Genomic DNA, 14537 nt, shown 5'->3' with positions numbered 1-14537 from the left:
TAATTTAACAGGAATACTCAACAAACTTATACCTCTGTAATTTGAGCACTCACTCTTATCCCCTTTGCCTTTGTACAATGGCACTATGCACGCATTCCGCCAATCCTCAGGCACCTCACCATGAGTCATACATACATTAAATAACCTTACCAACCAATCAACAATACAGTCACCCCCTTTTTTAATAAATTCCACTGCAATACCATCCAAACCTGCTGCCTTGCCGGCTTTCATCTTCTGCAAAGCTTTTACTACCTCTTCTCTGTTTACCAAATCATTTTCCCTAACCCTCGCACTTTGCACACCACCTCAACCAAAACACCCTATATCTGCCACTCTATCATCAAACACATTCAACAAACCTTCAAAATACTCACTCCATCTCCTTCTCACATCACCACTACTTGTTATCACCTCCCCATTTGCGCCCTTCACTGAAGATCCCATTTGCTCCCTTGTCTTACGCACTTCATTTACCTCCTTCCAGAACATCTTTTTATTCTCCCTAAAATTTAATGATACTCTCTCACCCCAACTCTCATTTGCCCTCTTTTTCACCTCTTGCACCTTTCTCTTGACCTTCTGTCTCTTTCTTTTATACATCTCCCACTCAATTGCATTTTTTCCCTGCAAAAATCGTCCAAATGCCTCTCTCTTCTCTTTCACTAATACTCTTACTTCTTCATCCCACCACTCACTACCCTTTCTAATCAACCCACCTCCCACTCTTCTCATGCCACAAGCATCTTTTGCGCAATCCATCACTGATTCCCTAAATACATCCCATTCCTCCCCCACTCCCCTTACTTCCATTGTTCTCACCTTTTTCCATTCTGTACCCAGTCTCTCCTGGTACTTCCTCACACAAGTCTCCTTCCCAAGCTCACTTACTCTCACCACCCTCTTCACCCCAACATTCACTCTTCTTTTCTGGAAACCCATACAAATCTTCACCTTACCCTCCACAAGATAATGATCAGACATCCCTCCAGTTGCACCTCTCAGCACATTAACATCCAAAAGTCTCTCTTTCGCGCGCCTGTCAATTAACACGTAATCCAATAACGCTCTCTGGCCATCTCTCCTACTTACATAAGTATACTTATGTATATCTCGCTTTTTAAACCAGGTATTCCCAATCATCAGTCCTTTTTCAGCACATAAATCTACAAGCTCTTCACCATTTCCATTTACAACACTGAACACCCCATGTATACTAATTATTCCCTCAACTGCCACATTACTCACCTTTGCATTCAAATCACCCAACACTATAACCCGGTCTCGTGCATCAAAACCACTAACACACTCATTCAGCTGCTCCCAAAACACTTGCCTCTCATGATCTTTCTTCTCATGCCCAGGTGCATATGCACCAATAATCACCCATCTCTCTCCATCAACTTTCAGTTTTACCCATATCAATCGAGAATTTACTTTCTTACATTCTATCACATACTTCCACAACTCCTGTTTCAGGAGTACTGCTACTCCTTCCCTTGCTCTTGTCCTCTCACTAACCCCTGACTTTACTCCCAAGACATTCCCAAACCACTCTTCCCCTTTACCCTTGAGCTTCGTTTCACTCAGAGCCAAAACATCCAGGTTCCTTTCCTCAAACATACTACCTATCTGTCCTTTTTTCACATCTTGGTTACATCCACACACATTTAGGCACCCCAATCTGAGCCTTCAAGGAGGATGAGCACTCCCCGCGTGACTCCTTCTTCTGTTTCCCATTTTAGAAAGTTAAAAAAAAATACAAGGAGGGGAGGATTTCTGGCCCCCCGCTCCCGTCCCCTCTAGTCGCTTTCTACGACACGCGAGGAATGCGTGGGAAGTATTCTTTCACCCCTATCCCCAGGGATAATATACATATATATATACACATACATACACACACATACACACACACATGCACACACACACACACACATACATATATATACAAGTGAAAAATGTAAGAAACAATTTAGAAAACTGAAACTTCTAGCTTGAAATGAAATGAAAAAATGAATGTCACATAATGGTTCAACCTCTGGCTATGGAAAAAGGAAATGTTTAATTTATTTACACAAACGTCAATAGTAGTTCTCATCAATTTAACCACTGTATCAATAAGCTTCAATGTCTAAGCTACACTTTTTCCAATTTCACTATTTTCTTGTCAAAGCACCATGTATGAAAACTATCACTCCAGTAACACAACTATAAACATTTACTTCCCCTTTAAAAAAAAGTTCTGGGGAAGTCTGTCTCGATACACTGCGGGACACTCTACCACCTGGCGAGGTTTGTGTTGCAATGGTTCTTGATTCACAAACATAGTAGCATCACTGGTGGGCCAAGGTAGTTCCGTTGGCAACTGTAATTTATAACCAGTCAGATATTGCAGTTTATATCGATTAATTCGGCTTATGTCTTTTCAAAATGTTCAATCTGGGACATTTCCTCATCCTAGGGGATCCCTTGGCATCAGTGCGGCCGTCAGTGACATCGTAGAGGGTCAGACCTTGCTGTACAATTCATTCTTGATGCTGTCCGTTCGCCCATGATGAGCGTCCCTCAAACGCTGTCTCCCGCATTTGCGAGGTAGCGCAAGGAAACAGACGAAAGAAATGGCCCAAACCACCCCCATACACATGTATATACATACGTCAACACAAGCAAATATACATACCTACACAGCTTTCCATGCTTTACCCCAGACGCTTCACATGCCCTGATTCAATCCACTGACAGCACGTCAACCCCGGTATACCACATCGATCTAATTCACTCTATTCCTTGCCCTCCTTTCACCCTCCTGCACGTTCAGGCCCCGATCACACAAAATCTTTTTCACTCCATCTTTCCACCTCCAATTTGGTCTCCCACTTCTCCTCGTTCCCTCCACCTCCGACACATATATCCTCTTGGTCAATCTTTCCTCACTCATTCTCTCCATGTGCCCAAACCATTTCAAAACACCCTCTTCTGCTCTCTCAACCACGCTCTTTTTATTTCCACACATCTCTCTTACCCTTACGTTACTTACTCGATCAAACCACCTCACACCACACATTGTTCTCAAACATCTCATTTCCAGCACATCCATCCTACTGCGCACAACTCTATCCATAGGCCACGCCTCGCAACCATACAACATTGTTGGAACCACTATTCCTTCAAACATACCCATTTTTGCTTTCCGAGATAATGTTCTCGACTTCCACACATTCTTCAAGGCTCCCAGGATTTTTGCCCCCTCCCCCACCCTATGATCCACTTCCGCTTCCATGGTTCCATTCGCTGCCAGATCCACTCCCAGATACCTAAAACACTTTACTGCCTCCAGTTTTTCTCCATTCAAACTTACCTCCCAATTGACTTGACCCTCAACCCTACTGTACCTAATAACCTTGCTCTTATTCACATTTACTCTTAACTTTCTTCTTTCACACACTTTACCAAACTCAGTCACCAGCTTCTGCAGTTTCTCACATGAATCAGCCACCAGCACTGTATCATCATATATATATATATATATATATATATATATATATATATATATATATATATATATATATATATATATATATATTTTTGCCGCTGTCTCCCGCGTTTGCCAGGTAGCGCAAGGAAACAGACGAAAGAAATGGCTCAACCCACCCCCATACACATGTATATACATATGTCCACACACGCAAATATACATACCTACACAGCTTTCCATGGTTTACCCCAGACGCTTCACATGCCCTGATTCAATCCACTAACAGCACATCAACCCCGGTATACCACATCGATCCAATTCACTCTATTCCTTGCCCTCCTTTCACCCTCCTGCATGTTCAGGCCTCGATCACACAAAATCTTTTTCACTCCATCTTTCCACCTCCAATTTGGTCTCCCACTTCTCCTCGTTCCCTCCACCTCCGACACATATATCCTCTTGGACAATCTTTCCTCACTCATTCTCTCCATGTGCCCAAACCATTTCAAAACACCCTCTTCTGCTCTCTCAACCACGCTCTTTTTATTTCCACACATCTCTCTTACCCTTACGTTACTTACTCGACCAAACCACCTCACACCACACATTGTCCTCAAACATCTCATATGTCAGTTGATATATATATATATATATATATATATATATATATATATATATATATATATATATATATATATATTTTTTTGCTTTGTCGCTGTCTCCCACGTTTGCGAGGTAGCGCAAGGAAACAGACGAAAGAAATGGCCCAACCCACCCCGATACACATGTATATACATACGTCCACACACGCAAATATACATACCTACACAGCTTTCCATGGTTAACCCCAGACGCTTCACATGCCTTGATTCAATCCACTGACAGCACGTCAACCCCGGTATACCACATCGCTCCAATTCACTCTATTCCTTGCCCTCCTTTCACCCTCCTGCATGTTCAGGCCCCGATCACACAAAATCTTTTTCACTCCATCTTTCCACATCCAATTTGGTCTCCTTCTTCTCGTTCCCTCCACCTCCGACACATATATCCTCTTGGTCAATCTTTCCTCACTCAATCTCTCCATGTGCCCAAACCATTTCAAAACACCCTCTTCTGCTCTCTCAACCACGCTCTTTTTATTTCCACACATCTCTCTTACCCTTACGTTACTTACTCGATCAAACCACCTCACACCACACATTGTCCTCAAACATCTCATTTCCAGCACATCCATCCTCCTGCGCACAACTCTATCCATAGCCCACGCCTCGCAACCATACAACATTGTTGGAACCACTATTCCTTCAAACATACCCATTTTTGCTTTCCGAGATAATGTTCTCGACTTCCACACATTCTTCAAGGCTCCCAGAACTTTCGCCCCCTCCCCCACCCTATGATCCACTTCCGCTTCCATGGTTCCATCCGCTGCCAGATCCACTCCCAGATATCTAAAACACTTTACTTCCTCCAGTTTTTCTCCATTCAAACTTACCTCCCAATTGACTTGACCCTCAACCCTACTGTACCTAATAACCTTGCTCTTATTCACATTTACTCTTAACTTTCTTCTTTCACACACTTTACCAAACTCAGTCACCAGCTTCTGCAGTTTCTCACATGAATCAGCCACCAGCGCTGTATCATCAGCGAACAACAACTGACTCACTCCCCAAGCTCTCTCATCCCCAACAGACTTCATACTTGCCCCTCTTTCCAAGACTCTTGCATTCATCTCCCTAACAACCCCATCCATAAACAAATCAAACAACCATGGAGACATCACACACCCCTGCCGCAAACCTACATTCACTGAGAACCAATCACTTTCCTCTCTTCCTACACGTACACATGCCTTACATCCTCGATAAAAACTTTTCACTGCTTCTAACAACTTGCCTCCCACACCATATATTCTTAATACCTTCCACAGAGCATCTCTATCAACTCTATCATACTCCAGATCCATAAATGCTACATACAAATCCATTTGCTTTTCTAAGTATTTCTCACATACATTCTTCAAAGCAAACACCTGATCCACACATCCTCTACCACTTCTGAAACCACACTGCTCTTCCCCAATCTGATGCTCTGTACATGCCTTCACCCTCTCAATCAATACCCTCCCATATAATTTAACAGGAATACTCAACAAACTTATACCTCTGTAATTTGAGCACTCACTCTTATCCCCTTTGCCTTTGTACAATGGCACTATGCACGCATTCCGCCAATCCTCAGGCACCTCACCATGAGTCATACATACATTAAATAACCTTACCAACCAGTCAACAATACAGTCACCCCCTTTTTTAATAAATTCCACTGCAATACCATCCAAACCTGCTGCCTTGCCAGCTTTCATCTTCCGTAAAGCTTTTACTACCTCTTCTCTGTTTACCAAATCATTTTCCCTAACCCTCTCACTTTGCACACCGCCTCGACCAAAACACCCTATATCTGCCACTCTATCATCAAACACAGTCAACAAACCTTCAAAATACTCACTCCATCTCCTTCTTACATCACCACTACTTGTTATCACCTCCCCATTTGCGCCCTTCACTGAAGTTCCCATTTGCTCCCTTGTCTTACGCACTTTATATATATATATATCAACTGACATATTTCTCTCTTGTGTCTCCCCTCATGATGTGATTATTACACGAAAGTGCCTTGGGAACTTCTCGTGTTTCATTTTCCCCGTGGACTAATAGGAATATATTTATTTATCATTTATTTTGCTTGAAGAATGTGTGGAAGTCGAGAACATTATCTCGGAAAGCAAAAATGGGTATGTTTGAAGGAATAGTGGTTCCAACAATGTTGTATGGTTGCGAGGCGTGGGCTATGGATAGAGTTGTGCGCAGGAGGATGGATGTGCTGGAAATGAGATGTTTGAGGACAATGTGTGGTGTGAGGTGGTTTGATCGAGTGAGTAACGTAAGGGTAAGAGAGATGTGTGGAAATAAAAAGAGCGTGGTTGAGAGAGCAGAAGAGGGTGTTTTGAAATGGTTTGGGCACATGGAGAGGATGAGTGAGGAAAGATTGACCAAGAGGATATATGTGTCGGAGGTGGAGGGAGCAAGGAGAAGAGGGAGACCAAATTGGAGGTGGAAAGATGGAGTGAAAAAGATTTTGTGTGATCGGGGCCTGAACATGCAGGAGGGTGAAAGGAGGGCAAGGAATAGAGTGAATTGGAGCGATGTCGTATACCGGGGTTGACGTGCTGTCAGTGGATTGAATCAAGGCATGTGAAGCGTCTGGGGTAAACCATGGAAAGTTGTGTAGGTATGTATATTTGCGTGTGTGGACGTATGTATATACATGTGTATGGGGGGGGGTTGGGCCATTTCTTTCGTCTGTTTCCTTGCGCTACCTCGCAAACGCGGGAGACAGCGACAAAGTATAAAAAATATATATATATATATATATATATATATATACAAACACATATACATACATACACATGTACATAACTCATACTGTCTGCCTTTATTCATTCCCATCACCACCCCGCCACAAATGAAATAGCCCCCTCCCCCCATGTGCGTGAGGTAGCGCTAGGAAAAGACAACAAAGGCCCCAATCGTTCACACTCAGTCTCTAGCTGTCATGTAATAATGCACCGAAACCACAGCTCCCTTTCCACATCCTGGCCCCACACAACTTTCCATGGTTTACCACAGACACTTCACATGCCCTCGTTCAATCCATTGACAGCACGTCGATCCTGGTATACCACATCGTTCCAATTCACTCTATTCCTTGCACGCCTTTCACCCTCCTGCATGTTCAGTCCCCGATCACTCAAAATCTTTTTCACTCCATCTTTCCACCTCCAACTGGGTCTCCCACTTCTCATTCCCTCCACCTCTGACACATATATCCTCTTGGTCAATCTTTCCTCACTCATTCTCTCCATGTGACCAAACCACTTCAAAACACCCTCTTCTGCTCTCTCAACCACACTCTTTTTATTACCACACATCTCTCTTAACCTATTATTACTTAGATCAAACCACCTCACACCACATATTGTCCTCAAACATCTCACTTCCAGCACATCCACCCTCCTCCACACAACTCTATCTACAGCCCAAGCCTCGCAACCATATAACATTGTTGGAACCACTATTCCTTCAAACATACCCATTTTTGCTTTCCGAGATAATGTTCTCGACTTCCACACATTTTTTAACGCTCCCAGAACTTTCGCCCCCTCCCCTACCCTATGATTCACTTCCGCTTCCATGGTTCCATTCGCTGCCAGTTCCACTCCCAGATATCTAAAACACTTCACTTTCTCCAGTTTTTCTCCATTCAAACTTACCTCCCAATTGACTTAACCCTCAAACCTACTGTACCTAATAACCTTGCACTTATTCACATTTACTCTCAGCTTTCTTCTTTCACACAATTTACCAAACTCAGTCACCAGCTTCTCCAGTTTCTCACATGAATCAGCCACTAGCACTGTATCATCAGCGAACAACAATTGACTCACTTCCCAAGCTCTCTCATCCACAAAAGACTGCATACTTGCCCCTCTTTCCAAAACTCTTGCATTCACCTCCCTAACAACCTCATCCATAAACAAACTAAACAACCATGGAGACATCACACACCCCTGCCGCAAACCAACATTCACTGAGAACCAATCACCAGGTTAAGTCAAGTTTTTCAGCTTTGTTTTCACTTTTAAATTCTCCTTTATACTCTAAACCCGAGTTCAGAAAAAGTTTACCTAAATATGTTAAAATATTCTAAACAACATAAAAAAAATAGTTTGATATAATCTTGGGTATTTCTAAAGCCTGCACCCCACGGAAATTATCAAATTTATGTGCAATCCGTAAGCCTATTTTCAAGAAGCCCCTAGCAAGAAACACTCATTCCCTAAGTAACGTTAGGTTAAGTAACGTTCATTAGATTACATATACCATCATCCACCAAAAATTATCCGTGGAACAGACACTGTAAAAGTGATGACTTTGGTCTTATCTATTTACTATTACCCAAAGATCAATTTTCACTGGTGACTCCTTTCCCTCAGGGTTCCTGCCACCAAGGGCTGCACGACTTCCAGCAACGAGGAAACTTATTCCTTTAGAAAAACAGTTTTTTTGACAAGACTTCTAATAATACAGCCTCAACAGAGATGATTTTACTCTCAGCGTAGCCTTCAGCAGGTGGGCTCTTGTAACATCTCTCCGTCAACATACAGTACTAAACACATATCCCTGAAATACACTTTTAGCTGAATGTCCTACGATATGGGCTGTATGAGGTATGAAACAATGAATCTAACGAACTGAAAATAATTCATCATAATGAGTTTAGTAAAGGATGGACATAGGATAATTCAATGAATATTATACAGTTTAGTAAAGGATGGACATGGGATAATTCAATGATTATACAGTTTAGTAAAGGATGGACATAGGATAATTCAACGAATATTATACAAATGCAATACGCTCCAGGGAGGGAATTATGGTGAGTCTGGACACGTATCAGAATACACCAGCACCAGACATACAAGCATAGTGAACCACAAGCATGAGGCACCAGCACCAGACATACAAGCATAGTGAACCACAAGAACAAGACTTGTTTGACCTACAATTAAATATGGGATGACCTTCGACCTCCAGTTGGGTCAAACGCCAGTCCATTCCACCCAAGTGTTGCACTCAGGTTAAAAAACAATTATGAAATATAAGAATTACAAACCAATGGCGTAAATGAAGATGTGAAAATGGATTCGACTTAATACTGTTAAAAGTCTCTCTGAATTTTGTCGGCAAATCTTCACATTCACATTTTACCATCTCTCTACCCTGGAGTACACTACATCCTTAAGTAACTACCAATAAACTTCATTCGCCAAAAAGTAATCAAGTTAAACATCTTGAAGCCGAGGAAAATTATATCATGAAATATAACACGCTCGAGGAAGCAGGCGACCTCGCCATAGTATGTTTCACCAAAAGACACTTAATAGTCCACTCCCACCATCATATAAGAACGACATCTTGCACAGATATAAGGAACTACCCCACAGGATCCCAAGCCTTCCAACCACACGCCATAATATCTACCAGAGATGAAAATTATATACGACGGTCGACAGTTGGCACATGTGGTGGCGCCATAACACGTCTCAGTAGACCCGGGGCAGACATCTTGTCATATAAATTAAAGGAAAATTAGCCAAAATCTCACATACAATGGGTGGAACGGTGTATCATTAGTTAAGAAAGATGAATGAATAGATGAATAAATTATGGAAGAAGGACTTGAATATTAGAAGATTTGTTGATAATAGTCAGACACTCAGTTCATTGTTACCATGGCAACGGCGTCCATCATGGCCGCTGGAGGCCAGACACGGGAGAGCCATCAAGATAATGGCCTCATTTTGGGACCCAAAGCGACAAAAATCAAAGAAAGGCTTCGCAACAACGTAGATGAGTTAGTATACGTCTGTTCAGATTCACTTTACAAGTTGTATAATGATGTAATATCATTTCGACCATGAAGCATCTCGTCTTTGAATACCTTTTGAAAAACAGATTTTATTTTTTGAACGATTAGGAATTACAGAATATAACATTGAACCCAATATATCAGGTTATTTTCAGATGACTGCACTAAGATGCATCATTTAATCATAAGCATTTTTAATCGTTGTAATGATGTATCTCTAACGTGAACAGATGTCCGGATATATTACGTCATGTGAGCTTCATTACCATTTATCTTAATTAAATACGAAATGCATAATTTATTTATTATCATTATACAACCCATGACCTACTTCATGAGGTCTCCACAGATTCGGGGCTGCGCTCCATTCAGGAGCAGGGAAATGATGTACTCCTTTTTTTGTCTAGTAAACCCAGCTTACAGTTTAACTTCCATGTTCTTGTTCTTCAGGTTATTGTTTGTTCAACAGTTCTCCAGACACTGAACAAAATCTGTCTGTTGGTGTCACTCAGCCTTCCAAATATATCTTGTTTTCTCAATAATGGTAGTGATGCATGAATCATATGTTCCACTGAGATATTTCTATGTATGTATTTGTCTGAATTATTTTCCTTATCACAGAGAAACAATATGATTCACAAGGATACAAATATATATCGTTGATTAAATACATATATCATTGATTAATATATATTTTCTTAAATGGTTCTGCAACATTTATCGTAGGTTATTGACGTATTACATAGAAATGAGGAGAAATGATAATATATATCGCCATATATCCTGTATTAATCATCAATTTACACATTTCTCAAATTCATTCATATATGGTATTTATCTATTGGACGTAAATGAAAGTTGACAAGTGTTATCAGTTTATAGGTGATATATTTACAGAGTTTATTAAGAAAGTGAATTAGTATTATTGTTGGTGATAAGAATATTAATTTTGTCTGTTATTTGGTTTAACATCTGTGTTGGCAGAACTTTACTTGTGATGCTTAATATTTGTCTATGTTAATATATCTTCTCCTTCACTGGTCAATTTTTCGTAAATGTTTGACAAATCTGTAGAGGCTCAAAAAAAATGAATTAATGATCAATCTACCAATAGGCCATGAGGTCAACAGGATGACCTGAATAGCTTTTGACCTGTGTTTGACCTGTTGACCAAACCCAAACTCACAATTGGTTGATATTGGCTGGACAGCAGCCATTGTATAATAATTTGTATTATAATCAAGATGTAAATCACAAGTCACTTGTAAACAACTTATACCATAAATTGGACCATTTTCAGTATACAGTTTTTTTTTGTTTTTTTTTTTTTTTTTTTTTATACTTTGTCGCTGTCTCCCGCGTTTGCGAGGTAGCGCAAGGAAACAGACGAAAGAAATGGCCCAACCCCCCCCCCATACACATGTACATACACACGTCCACACACGCAAATATACATACCTACACAGCTTTCCATGGTTTACCCCAGACGCTTCACATGCCTTGATTCAATCCACTGACAGCACGTCAAACCCTGTATACCACATCGCTCCAATTCACTCTATTCCTTGCCCTCCTTTCACCCTCCTGCATGTTCAGGCCCCGATCACACAAAATCTTTTTCACTCCATCTTTCCACCTCCAATTTGGTCTCCCTCTTCTCCTCGTTCCCTCCACCTCCGACACATATATCCTCTTGGTCAATCTTTCCTCACTCATTCTCTCCATGTGCCCAAACCATTTCAAAACACCCTCTTCTGCTCTCTCAACCACGCTCTTTTTATTTCCACACATCTCTCTTACCCTTACGTTACTTACTCGATCAAACCACCTCACACCACACATTGTCCTCAAACATCTCAATGGATTTGTATGTAGCATTTATGGATCTGGAGAAGGCATATGATAGAGTTGATAGAGATGCTCTGTGGAAGGTATTAAGAATATATGGTGTGGGAGGCAAGTTGTTAGAAGCAGTGAAAAGTTTTTATCGAGGATGTAAGGCATGTGTACGTGTAGGAAGAGAGGAAAGTGATTGGTTCTCAGTGAATGTAGGTTTGCGGCAGGGGTGTGTGATGTCTCCATGGTTGTTTAATTTGTTTATGGATGGGGTTGTTAGGGAGGTAAATGCAAGAGTCCTGGAAAGAGGGGCAAGTATGAAGTCTGTTGGGGATGAGAGAGCTTGGGAAGTGAGTCAGTTGTTGTTCGCTGATGATACAGCGCTGGTGGCTGATTCATGTGAGAAACTGCAGAAGCTGGTGACTGAGTTTGGTAAAGTGTGTGGAAGAAGAAAGTTAAGAGTAAATGTGAATAAGAGCAAGGTTATTAGGTACAGTAGGGTTGAGTGTCAAGTCAATTGGGAGGTGAGTTTGAATGGAGAAAAACTGGAGGAAGTGAAGTGTTTTAGATATCTGGGAGTGGATCTGTCAGCGGATGGAACCATGGAAGCGGAAGTGGATCATAGGGTGGGGGAGGGGGCGAAAATTTTGGGAGCCTTGAAAAATGTGTGGAAGTCGAGAACATTATCTCGGAAAGCAAAAATGGGTATGTTTGAAGGAATAGTGGTTCCAACAATGTTGTATGGTTGCGAGGCGTGGGCTATGGATAGAGTTGTGCGCAGGAGGATGGATGTGCTGGAAATGAGATACAGTTTTATATATATATATATATATATATATATATATATATATATATATATATATATATATATATATTTTTTTTTTTTTGCCGCTGTCTCCCGCGTTTGCGAGGTAGCGCAAGGAAACAGACGAAAGAAATGGCCCAACCCACCCCCATACACATGTATATACATACGTCCACACACGCAAATATACATACCTACACAGCTTTCCATGGTTTACCCCAGACGCTTCACATGCCTTGATTCAATCCACTGACAGCACGTCAACCCTGGTATACCACATCGCTCCAATTCACTCTATTCCTTGCCCTCCTTTCACCCTCCTGCATGTTCAGGCCCCGATCACACAAAATCTTTTTCACTCCATCTTTCCACCTCCAATTTGGTCTCCCTCTTCTCCTCGTTCCCTCCACCTCCGACACATATATTCTCTTGGTCAATCTTTCCTCACTCATTCTCTCCATGTGCCCGAACCATTTCAAAACACCCTCTTCTGCTCTCTCAACCACGCTCTTTTTATTTCCACACATCTCTCTTACCCTTCCGTTACTTACTCGATCAAACCACCTCACACCACACATTGTCCTCAAACATCTCATTTCCAGCACATCCATCCTCCTGCGCACAACTCTATCCATAGCCCATGCCTCGCAACCATACAACATTGTTGGAACCACTATTCCTTCAAACATACCCATTTTTGCTTTCCGAGATAATGTTCTCGACTTCCACACATTCTTCAAGGCTCCCAGAATTTTCGTCCCCTCCCCCACCCTATGATCCACTTCCGCTTCCATGGTTCCATCCGCTGCCAGATCCACTCCCAGATATCTAAAACACTTCACTTCCTCCAGTTTTTCTCCATTCAAACTCACCTCCCAATTGACTTGACCCTCAACCCTACTGTACCTAATACCCTTGCTCTTATTCACATTTACTCTTAACTTTCTTCTTTCACACACTTTACCAAATTCAGTCACCAGCTTCTGCAGTTTCTCACATGAATCAGCCACCAGCGCTGTATCATCAGCGAACAACAACTGACTCACTTCCCAAGCTCTCTCATCCCCAACAGACTTCATACTTGCCCCTCTTTCCAAAACTCTTGCATTCACCTCCCTAACAACCCCATCCATAAACAAATTAAACAACCATGGAGACATCACACACCCCTGCCGCAAACCTACATTCACTGAGAACCAATCACTTTCCTCTCTTCCTACACGTACACATGCCTTACATCCTCGATAAAAACTTTTCACTGCTTCTAACAACTTACCTCCCACACCATATATTCTTAATACCTTCCACAGAGCATCTCTATCAACTCTATCATATGCCTTCTCCAGATCCATAAATGCTACATACAAATCCATTTGCTTTTCTAAGTGTTTCTCACATACATTCTTCAAAGCAAACACCTGATCCACACATCCTCTACCACTTCTGAAACCACACTGCTCTTCCCCAATCTGATGCTCTGTACATGCCTTCACCATCTCAATCAATATCCTCCCATATAATTTACCAGGAATACTCAACAAACTTATACCTCTGTAATTTGAGCACTCACTCTTATCCCCTTTGCCTTTGTACAATGGCACTATGCACGCATTCCGCCAATCCTCAGGCACCTCCCCATGAGTCATACATACATTAAATAACCTTACCAACCAGTCAACAATACAGTCACCCCCTTTTTTAATAAATTCCACTGCAATACCATCCAAACCTGCTGCCTTGCCGGCTTTCATCTTCCGCAAAGCTTTTACTACCTCTTCTCTGTTTACCAAATCATTTTCCCTAACCCTCTCACTTTGCACACCACCTCGACCAAAACACCCTATATCTGCCACTCTATCATCAAACACATTCAACAAACCTTCAAAATACTCACTCCATCTCCTCACATCACCACTACTTGTT

The 14537-nt window shown here is 41.7% G+C and overlaps 2 protein-coding genes across 5 annotated transcripts in view; one reads left to right on the top strand and one right to left on the bottom strand.

The window, feature by feature from the left end:
• LOC139745682 (uncharacterized) overlaps positions 1-9684 on the bottom strand; it is a 77177-nt gene extending 67493 nt beyond the window's left edge. Inside the window, exon 1 of one of the 2 annotated variants that reach the window (XM_071656089.1) lies at positions 9586-9684. The gene's annotated coding sequence lies outside the window, so the exon portion shown is untranslated. The remainder of the gene's footprint in view (positions 1-9585) is intronic. The other variant, XM_071656090.1, reaches the window with a different exon arrangement.
• A 164-nt stretch (positions 9685-9848) lies between these two features.
• Positions 9849-14537, top strand: part of LOC139745719 (dynein regulatory complex protein 1-like) — a 94328-nt gene continuing 89639 nt past the window's right edge. For all 3 annotated transcript variants that reach the window (XM_071656178.1, XM_071656177.1, XM_071656176.1), the window contains exon 1: positions 9849-9958. In XM_071656178.1, coding sequence (XP_071512279.1) covers positions 9855-9958 — 104 coding nt within the window. In that variant the 5' untranslated portion in view covers positions 9849-9854. The remainder of the gene's footprint in view (positions 9959-14537) is intronic.

Source organism: Panulirus ornatus, chromosome 62, assembly GCF_036320965.1.
Source record: "Panulirus ornatus isolate Po-2019 chromosome 62, ASM3632096v1, whole genome shotgun sequence".
Lineage (NCBI taxonomy): Eukaryota > Metazoa > Arthropoda > Malacostraca > Decapoda > Palinuridae > Panulirus > Panulirus ornatus.
Note: the sequence above shows the minus strand (reverse complement) of the source record. Positions and strands in the feature narration are given on the sequence as shown.